We start from the raw sequence: 11,388 nt of genomic DNA on the forward strand, positions 1-11,388 counted from the left end.
AGGGTGGTGTCTGAGAGGCAGATGTTGTCCAAGATAAAGACAATGTTGGATAACACCTCCCACCCACTCCATGACATGCTGGCTAGTCACAGGAACACGTTCAGTGAGAGACTGAGATTACCGAAAAGCACCACTGGCCGACACAGGAAATCATTCCTGCTCGTGACCATCTCCCTGCACACCTCCTCCATCTAACACACTGTAAACACTGCTATAGTTACAGCCATTTTACACACGCTCTTCTCTACTCTGGAATATTCTTGTCAACTTTCTTGATATTTATTTATAATCCCCTCTGTTTATCATTGATATTTATAATTTAGTGGTCTGTGTGTATTAGTGCTATTTCTTAAATGTGTAAAATCTGTAACATAATGTATTGTTTGGAGTTTAGTCCGTTACTGTTACTATTTTTACCATTTCTTCTTGGAGCAACTGTAACCCACATAATTTTCTTAGGGATTAATGAAGTATTCTGAATATGAGTCTGATTGTTTCAGGATGACCTGCCATTATCCAATGACACATCTGCTTACCTGCATCTTTTGCTCGTTTCTCTTGCTCTTCTTTTCTCTTTTTTCTAAACTGAGGACCTGATGGCTTTGAACTTTTCTTGTTCATCTTCCATTGGTTTTCATTTTGCACTCCAGTATGAACACCCATCCCCCAACTCAGGGATCACCACAACATAACCTAATAGACCTACACCTTAGTTCACAGATTTGCTTTGTCTAAGGTTTATTTCTGGGATTTCAAATCAAGAATACATAATGGGCTTGGATTTACAACATTATGAAATAAATTTGCTCTATTTGCAAGCAGCAGGTCTCTCCTCCACTGTCGACAGGTTGTGTGTGACTTTAAATCATCAAACTGTAAATTATAAATTTTAAATTGTTATTGATCCCTTCACTCCTAGTCCTAAAGTGTATGTTTATTTTCTTACTCTTCTTATATTTGTTGTTCGTTTACTTGCACTGCTGTAACTGGAGCCTCGTCGTCTCGTCTCTCTACATACTGGACTGTATAGCGGAGATGACAATGAAGTTTACTTTGACTTCAGCACAGCAGCAAGCAGGCGCACTTTTCGCATACAGAATTTCGAAAAAAACATCGGTGCAAATTATAAGTCTGTATCATGATGTCTGGTGTTTTCGTGTTTGTTGGTTTGTTTTTATTTTGTTTTATTTTGCGAGTTGGTTATTAGATGCTGCTCCAGCCAGCCAGAGAATCCCCCGCCGCCCCGCCCTCTCCTCCCTGAGCCGCAAGCAGCAGGCGCACCTCGCAAACAGAGGGCGCCCTTACTCCCAGCAAATGGGCGATAGAAAACCGATGCCATTCCCAATATGCGCTGGCTGATGTCGGGGCAGCATGAGTACGAGCAATTTTTTATTTATTTTTTGCCGATGCCCCTGATGCCGCCCCCACCACGATGCCGCCCCAGGCAACTGCCCGTGTCGCCCGTATCAAAAACCGCTACTGCTCCTGATGATAAGTGACGTTCATATTGGGATTTTTTTAAAAAATATTTTAACTAAGGTTAAGTTTGCAGGCTCTGAAGGATTGACATTAAAAAAATCTTTTAGGTTGTGAATGTGAGTTCAGAGTGGACGTTAAAAATAGATTGACATGTCATATCCCCTGTTTCAGCTTTTAAGCAGGAAGGACACAGTTGATTGTATCGTGTGGTTTAGTCAGTGGGTATGTTAGTGCTTGCTTCTTTCTCAAATGATGACCACTAGTTTACAGGGTTTATTGTAATTTTGCTTCATTTCACTCTAAAACTGTGAGACTAAACTGGGACTTGTTTGGTAAGGAAACATTTTATGCTTTTATTTAACGAAACTGAAGTTTTTATTTTGTGATTGTTCTTTTAGTGCACTGACAGACACATTTATGTCATTTTCTTTCCTGGTGATTTAGTTTCACTCATTTCATATGTCAGATGTTGTTAACAATGGTTCCTTATGATGACAGCTCGTATTGCACAGAGGAAGTTTGGATTAAGAATTTGTTTTAAAGAAATATGAATAATCTCTTCAAAATCCATAATTCAAGTGATTAAATGTCTGATTTGTGTTTTTAATTCAGGGTTTCAACAACAGCATCAACAAGTTCCTGTGTGTGAACATGGTGACAGTCAGCATGTTGCTGATTGTCCTCTTTGTTCCAGGTGAACTGTTAGTTCAGTCATTCACAGACATGGAGTCATTTTACAATCTGAACTTTATTGACAAACAAAATCTGAAAGGCCAGTGAAGATAGAGTCAACAATTTATTAATCATGACACTGTATTTACAGGTGTTTTGGCTGATTGTGCTGATCAACCAGCACTCTTCATAACTGCACCAAAGAAGCTGGAAGCACTGAGTGGATCTTGTTTGCAAATCCCATGTAGCTTCAGACCCAAAGACGAACCAAAATTTATCAGCACAAGTGAAACTTTTGGAGTGTGGATTAAAAACAATTCTTATATTACCAAAATCAAAAACAATGTGATCTTCAACAGTAGTGGAGCAGTTAGCACCTATCCAATGAGTATTACTGGGAACCTGAGTCAGAGAGACTGCACCACTCTGTTTTCTAATTTAAACACCACATACACAGACACATACTTCTTCAGAGTAGAGCGTGAACCATTCAAGGCAACAGCTCAGTGTGATCCTCTTCAAATAACAGTCAGAGGTGAGTTATTTTTAAAATAAATGAATGTTTAATAACAAAATGACAATAAAACACATTCAAATAGATTTCTGTATTCTAAAATATAATTTTTTCAGCCTAAAAGTTTCAATACAGTCACAGTGATTTTCCTGATTTACATTTTATTTCTTAACTGTACAGGATTCTTTCTGAAGCAGTCAATATACTGTTTTTATTGTGTCATAACATTTTGAAAACAGTTTCAGAGTGTGACAGGTCTGTACAGAACACAGTATCGTTTAAAGCCAGTTCTAATCTCCGTCTCACTTCATGTAAAATAATTCCAACTAGACGAAGCAAGAATGGACTTTTAACTTCCATTTCTGCATCCAGCTCTACTGATGGCTTTCAGAAGTGTTCCTGAGCTCACGCACTGATTCTTTTGACAGAACTGTGTGTGTTCAGTGCAGTTTGACTTGAGGCCATGAAGATCACAGTCATTCAGTAATGATTTTGGGATTTTTACAACTTCTGCCAATTTGGTTTAAACTGTCCATTCCCTTAACATATTTACTACTGACAGGCTTCACTCCTTTTATGTCCATGCATGTTAACCCTATAATGCCCTTTGTATCATAACCTCTATCTCATCAACATGATCAATATTTGCCATAATTTCAAAATGTTATGGACAAAACTGTTTTTTTTTAAAAATGAACATTGTTTTTAACAAACAGTTGCCACGTATCTTATGCAATACAAAAAAATATAATAAATATTTAATAAAAAATATATCATGATATAGCAAACAAAATGTGGATTTTGTTATAAGGGTTTATAAACATCTCATTTCTAAAAAAATCTGAATTTTCTGGCTATTTTTTGATGGGTTGGGTCTTACAGGGTTAATAATAACAATTATTTGTAAGATATGAAAAGATGACAAAACAAATATCTTAATGAGATAAAAAGTAATCTGAAATCAAAATAAATTGAATAAAGTAAAATAGAAATGATAATACACATCATAAAAATATTTGAAAATCAAAACAAAAACAATGCACCAGCAAACATGTGACAGTGGAGTGGTTCATAATCACCGTGTAAAGTGTAGTGTGCAGTGCAATGCAGTACACTGGATTAGAGTGTGTTAAGTGTAGAGTTTAAATAAATTGATAACAGAACAAATGATTCTACATTAGAAAGATATAGTGTATTATATACTGTATTTATTTGTATGTATTTGCAACATATTTGAAACCACAGATTCTCCTTGGAGGCCCAATATTACAATCCCAGGTGATCTGAAGGAGAAGGAGTCTGTCACTATAACCTGCTCAGCTCTCACTCCCTGTCCACACTCCCCTCCTCAACTCACCTGGAATCTCCAACAAGACTCTCACAGCAAAATAGAGGAAAACACAGATGGAAGCTTTACAACTAAAATCCAGCAGAACATCACTCTGTCAGACACACATGATGGAAAGAAGATCAGCTGCTCTGCCAGATATCCTGTGAACCAAGGAAAAGACACCAAGACAGCAGAGACAGAAGAGACTCTCAGTGTTTCATGTAAGACAATCAGAGTTTATTGTTGAACTGGATCCTATAGGACAACATGATTTGTGTGATATGTCTTTGTTTGTTTGTTTCTCCAGATGCTCCTAAAGACACCTCAGCATCCATCAGTCCATCAGGTTTGATGTCAGCAGGCAGCTGGGTGAACCTGACCTGCTCCAGCAGAGCCAAACCTCCAGTCAGCAACTTCACCTGGTTCAAGAAGAGCAGAGATGGAGCTGTGAAAGTATTTGAAGGAGAGATTTACAGCTTCAATGTAACAGATGGAGGAGTTTATTACTGTGTGGCCACTAATGATCTGGGTAATCAGACATCAGCAGAGCTTCATCCAACAGGTAAATGCAGACAGCAGCACAAGAATCAATCATTTATTAAAATTAATAAACTGTATGCAGAATTGTGATTAACAGGTTTGAATTTATTGAAGAAAGTTTGGTGAGAATAATGGGAACACATCCATATTTACAGAAATGAAAGCACTGTCAACAGGATCCAAGAGCTTTAAGTCATCCTCAGAAAATTCAAGCCCAAATAGAAGAAACAGAAGTGCCCATAATACATTAGTATCAACTGCTTGCTTGTCTTCTTCTGGTCAGATTCATTGCCCTAATGCACAGAATGCTTTATTGTCTATTGAACTGAATGAAGTGACTTGATATCAATTAGGCCACGCAGAGGATGAAGTAGGGAGAACTGCTTTGCTGACTCATTCTTAAATAGACCAGCAAACAATCCAGCTTCCATTCATTTTCCATTGAGCATTTATTCCATATTTCAGTCATCCATCCACCTTGCAGTCAAGCGCAAGCACATGCAAGCTACTTGAGGGCAATCTAAAGAAGGCAAGGCATTTGACATGCACAAACGAACACAGTCAGCAAAAGAAATACAGTCTATTAAATCTATCATTCATTAAAACCTCCCACATGACCCCAAATCCCTGGAATAGACATACAACACCATGCAGACACAACCTTATCACCACAAAGTTTGTCGCCCCAACATTGAATATGATGCTGTTTTAAATAAGACATGAAATTATTGATTGAGATCATTAAGTTAATAGGAAAGCTTTCACTCTCTTAACATTTGATTGAATGTAAATAGATTAAACCATTCACAGCAACTTGAACATTTAAGTTACCTTCAGATAAGCCTGAACACTCAGTGACAAACATGATATTTATCAAAGTGCATTTGTCACTAACCTTTTTATATCTGCAGGAACACATCAGCCTTTATCATGGTCTGCTGTAGGAGGGATCACTGGGATCATCGTACTCATCTGTATGGTTTTTGTGTTTTGGTAAGACTCTAAGATCAACATCCAGTCCAGATTTATTCCATCCGTGGAATATCGAATTTTGTCTCACTTTTCTTTATCTTGTGATATTGCTTGAAACTGTCAATGGTTTCATTTTGACTGAACTTTTAACTAAAACCAGTGGAAGTGTTGAGGTATATCTTTAAGTTTATAGCTTCAGTATTTCAGTTTTTGTATCACTGGGAAAACAAAGCTACAGATGTGAAGTTTCTTCAGATTGTATCATAAGATGCTGAAATATTCCACAAAATAGAAATATTTTTTCATGCAAATGATGATAGGATGCATTTTATCGTTCCTGTGTGTCTGAAGTTCCCTTTGTGAGTTTCTAAGTTATGTAATTAATTAATTGCACAAGATTCATAAACATATTTTGAAGAGTGTAAACACGTAACCATTTATTTTGCAATGAATGTGTTGCTGTGATGGATTCTGGACTGACCTGTTCAATTAAGCTGGTAGGAAATGTTTCAGGTAGATTGCTCAAGATATCATTATTATTATTATTATTATTATTATTATTATTATTATTATTTCTGATGATTACATCTCTGTAACTTCTAGGCGACTAAAATCAACACGTCAAGCTTCACATCAGGCACAGGTAGGAAACTGACTCTGATGATTGTAGTTTTTACATGTGCACTCATAAAATGAAGGCTTAGCGTGACTGTGCTCAAAAACAGATTTTAGATGTTAGTATCACCTTATTGTATCCTCAAGCTCTTCATAGCATTTCAAGTTTGGTGCGTTTTATTTCACAGAGTTTGTGTCAAGAAAATGAGGACAGCCATTATGAAGAGATTTTCTTCTCCAACCAGAGACCTTCTTTAGACTGAATGTAGACAGCAAGTAGGCAACAGTGTAACACAGACAGGTAATCGGGGTGCTTCAGTACCTATGTAATTAGCAGGCTGCACATCTGGAAAGGCACCATCACTGCTGATGCATATTACAGCAAGATGAATCACATAATGTATCTATTACACCTGCTTGAACTCATAGTAGAAGAATCTGGGCGATGCACTGGTCTGCCTGCAGTCCAGGCCTTTAACCACCTGGAAACATTTGGCACATTTTGGAACCAAAAATATGACAAACTGAACACTGTTGAACCCTATGACACAAGAAAGGGACAACAATCTTTTCCAAAAAGTTTCACAAATGCTCTCCTCTGTTCCCCGAGTTTTACTGACTGCTGTTAAAAGAACAGGAAATGCTGAATGTGTCTGTTTTTTGGGGGGAACAATCAAACTCAGTATGACCTTTTTCTGTCTCTGAAAATAGTATATTTCCTCTCTTTAACCATTTGATATGTGTTCTATGTTCTGCTGTGAATAAAATATAAACTTATGAGATTTTGTTACGCCCCAGTCTAGGGGTACAGGAACGTAACATAAGAGTTAAAAAAAAGAAGTGACCCCGCCCTGGGCCCCAAAGCCACACAGAGAAAAAACAATTTCTTAGTGAACAGTGGTTTATTGTGCCTAAACTGAAGCGTGACTTCTGGGGTGAACAAAGGGCAAAATAACAAACAAAACCAGCTTAATCAGTCAAGAAGGTGCTACCTGAACCCTACATGATGAAAAGAACAAACAAAACACAAATGCTACGCCTAACTCCCTAACTGAATAAACAGAAGGAAATAATACAGAAAACAACAAGGCAGCTCACCACTTCGGCTTCAGTGACTATTTACAAGTGCTATTTACAAGTGAAGGCTAATTTACACACTATATTCAAAGCTCTGTAAGTCACGGGAATCACAAATATTACAGCGTTTGGAGGCCAGGGTCAGGTCTGCTGCTGCTGTCAGTGGCTGCCCCAACTGCTAGTGAGGGATTTTGAAAGCAACCACATGATCAGGGGACCAATCGGCAGCCGTCAGCTTATCCAATCAGGGACCTGCAGAGACTTAAAGACACAGACAGAACAAGAAACGGCTACCAAGACACATTATGGCCAGGGCCGTAACAGATTTGCAAATCATTTAATTCTGTTTTCAATTTACATCTTACAGCATCCCCAGAGTTTTTTTTTAGAACTGGGTTTGTAGAAAATTGCTACATTGTATAAATTGCACCCATGAATTTAGATTATTATATATTGTTTCAAAAAGATCCTGACTTCAGTACCATATTTGTTATAGTTTACTTTTATTTATTATTGCATATCTGTAGATGTTGTCAATAAGACACTGACAAATCCTAGCAAACTGTAGCTGAAGCAAAGGTAGTTTTAGGAACTGAAATGCTCACTTTTATATGAAAACATGATTTACATGAAAAACACTTACCGTATAAAAGAAAAAAAATGGAACATAGACTGACATGTAACATATAACAACTTATGTAATGTAGAGTTAAATATACGAGTGGCAGAAGGTGCACTCTGATGAACTATGCAGAAGGACAATCTGAAAAAGACAGGAGACTGCAAGTTGGTGGCAGGTGAGAATGCAGCTAGGCAGCATCAGTAGTCTGTAGGATGACTTTTACATGAAGAAAAGAAATCAGGTGAAGGCAAAATTTAAATAGTGTAAGTTCAAAAAAGAATAATGTTGCACAGAGTTCAGGCGTTTTAGTTGACTGAGCTAAATCTGGTAAATTACTTAAGAAACATAAAATGCAATTAAACTTCCTGTTTTTCAATTTTACTCTATTGGCAAAGCATTGAGGATTTCTGTGACTGTCTTCAGTAAGAACTGTTTGTTCTAATATTATCAAAATCAAGTGAATGAGCCTTTTCCTCCAGTTTTTTTTTTTCATTTCACGATAGGTGTGAGTCTGTCTCTTCAGGAAGCAGCCTAAACAGCAGAAAATGAAGATGCTCATTATGATGAAACTGAGTTTTTGAAGCAGAAACCTGGACCTTGTTTAGACTGAGTGCAGGACAGCACGCAGCAGCAGGATGTGATGTTTTAACAGTTCAAAATGTGCAAGGCTAAAAAAAGCCAGTGCAGAAGAAATGAGTGTGGACATGTATTGCACAGATGTTGTACAGAGAAATGTTGTTTTGTAGTTCATCTCAGGTAACCTGATAAGAATCAGGATGTTTGTGTCCGATCCATATATAGTTAGATAATGGCAGTGAACTAAAAAAAACAAAACAAAAAAACCCTCTTTTAAATGAGGCATTAAAGTGATGTCACACTAGCAGTTTACTTCCTGTGAAATATTTTTGTTGTGTGCTTCCTATCTGTGTGTATTTTTGTTATGGAACATATTACATGTTTTAAATTCTGCTAAAATGAAGATGAAGCACACTTGTTATTTTTAATAACAAGCTTTGCACGTAATTGAAACATAAAATTCTCTTTTTGCATTTATTGACCTAAAATGTTGTGTGTTGGGCTGAGAGGCAACAGTAGTGACAACTTCACAATACTTGTGCATCCAAAGCTTACAGATACAATGTGATACTCGTACTGAGTGATGTGTATTCTGTAAAATGTTATGCACATTTCGAATAACCAACGTTAATAAAAAAGTGCTTGGGCTTGAGTAATTGCAGACTTAAGACCTTTCTGACTTCATCTATCACAGGACAGTATTATTCTTGCATTTTTTTATAATTAGCCCATAATTTCATGTCTATAGCAGCTTTGCAACTAAAACTAATTGACCTAAAGCACCTGTACTATGTATTCTCCCTGCATCTTGTGGTGGTGTAGCTTGTAAATATTAACTGATGATACAATGTGACATTCATACTTGAAGTTAGTAATTATATTCTGTAACCTTAGGTTTTGAATGAGGGAAGTTAGAAAACTTATTCTCAGAGTGACGGAGTCATTTTAGACTTTCAAGAAACAGTATTGACTGACTTCCTCTTTTACAGGATATAAACAGAAAGAACAAAATGCGAATTTCTGAGGTCAGATGGCCCAGGTTGTGAGTGGTCGTTAAGGCGTCTGGGGAGGGAACTCAAAACTGGATTATAGATGGCAGACAGTTGGTGTCATAAACCACCGCTTCTTTCTTTGCAAGCTCCTTTGACTACGATGACCTGGATGACTGAGAACCTTCACAGACATTCTGGACATTAGTTTTGTAAATAAACTTGTGAACTCTTTCTCCAAAGAGCTCGAGTCTGTGCCTGAATCCATTCACACAATTCACAAATGTACATAAAGTAAAAAAAACAAAACAAAACATAACATACTTACAGCCATGAAATAACACATAAGGATAGAGTTGGGTTCAAAGAGACTGTTCAATCAAGACGGCACATGTGAGAATTACTTTCTGATCCTGGCTCTGCCAAGTCCTGATTGGTTACTGCAACTATGACCCGAAAAATACAATAGTACCACCTGCTGGTGAGTTTTAATCTCTGGCAGCACACAGCTGGTTAGGTAATATTAAGAAATATTTTATTTCTTAGCTTTGCTGTATGTTCAGTTCTACAAAGATAGAATCTTAACTTAATTTAGAAAGAAAACCAAAAACCCGAGGACAGAGCCAGCTCTTCATGCAGTTTTTTTGTATACCTGATATCCCTATGTTGGTTTTGTCCCTGCATTATAATGTGATTGGTCAGTGGAATGTTGATTTAACTGATTAGTTCTGGAAAGTGAGTTAAGAAACACAAATTGTGGCAAAGCATTAAAGTTTTGGTTAGTCTTCAGTAAAAGCATGTTATTTTTATAGTATCATAATGAAGTGGATAAAGGTATTCCTCCAAATCTTCATTATACTTTAAATTTGGTCTGTTTGATTTAATAGAATCTTCAATATTTTAGGATTTGGGGGTAAATTTATAGTTTATCATTAACAGTGGAAAGTAACTATATTATTTGGATTGTTGAAGTGATTGTTAGGAAAAACTTCTTCTTTTGCCTGTTACACTGATATACCAAATTTGCCTGCATAAATACATCATGGCGCATGTGTGGTCATTCAGTCAGTTGAGAATTGATGATCGTAAACTGAGTTATATGTGAAGCTGTTTCAACTCACACAAACTGACACATTTACTCTTAATGACAAAAAATATCCCGTTGAAAATCACTGAAAATGCCATTTTTGATCACACATTTATCTTAATCTCATCTAATATATTCCTTTATATTAAAATTTTATTTTGGTATACTTGCTCTTAATTTTTATATTCGTCCACGAGGAGGAGCGTTTACCATTCAAGCATGCAAATGTTGACACTTTTTACTGTGATGTTGAATAATGGTGTGTGTATGTGCTCATCCTACTTCTCCCTCCTACAATAGACTGGGGAGCACTGGCTTGACCTGAGATACATGTAGGATGAATTCACATGGACATAGGGAACTTTAATCTGACTGCTTATTACGGCCCCAAGTTCATAGGGACCAATGTAGCATGGGGATAGCCTGTGGAAGAGAGATTTTAGGGGAATGTCCTTGCCAGATAGCCATTCATGTTGTCCTGCAGTGTGCCTGGGAGCTAATGTATGTAATCAGTGTGCATAAAAACACTAATGGTCAACTGCTTTTGGCAGTGCCTCCCAAGTCATTCAAAAGGAGAGAGACCAATGGAGGATGAGGTGACACAAGAATTTCACTCACATGTGCTGTACCAATGTACCTGCACATGTGATGTGACAATAAAAGTGATTTGATTTGATTTGATTTGAGTGAACTGTGATGTCAGAGATTTACAGTTAACAAACAGTCAGGTGAATAAACAACAATGAGACACTTGTGTAGGTTAACGTGCTGCACGGGTGAAAAGCTCAGAGCAAATCACACCGAACTGCAGTATTCGTTTATTTTTATAGGTTACATCGTCAATATGCAAATATAATCACATTTCCTGTCACGCAGGTCCTGATGTCTGTCTGCATGCAAGCTGTGTGTGTGTGT

At 37.1% G+C, this 11,388-nt stretch overlaps 1 protein-coding gene across 1 annotated transcript; it reads left to right on the plus strand.

Moving 5' to 3' along the window:
* The first annotated feature begins 2,091 nt into the window (after nt 1-2,091).
* LOC146567569 (myelin-associated glycoprotein-like) lies at nt 2,092-5,532 on the plus strand. The gene is made up of 5 exons (XM_085285859.1): nt 2,092-2,173; nt 2,303-2,686; nt 3,911-4,216; nt 4,303-4,557; nt 5,447-5,532. The coding sequence occupies exons 1-5, from the start codon at nt 2,131-2,133 to the stop codon at nt 5,530-5,532; spliced, it is 1,074 nt and encodes a 357-aa protein (XP_085141985.1). The 5' UTR covers nt 2,092-2,130.
* The last annotated feature ends 5,856 nt before the right edge of the window (nt 5,533-11,388 follow it).

This window comes from Mchenga conophoros, linkage group LG9 (genome assembly GCF_057382185.1).
Source record: "Mchenga conophoros isolate Kocher_MC1m ecotype Shallow Benthic linkage group LG9, M_conophoros_male_GT1.1, whole genome shotgun sequence".
Lineage (NCBI taxonomy): Eukaryota > Metazoa > Chordata > Actinopteri > Cichliformes > Cichlidae > Mchenga > Mchenga conophoros.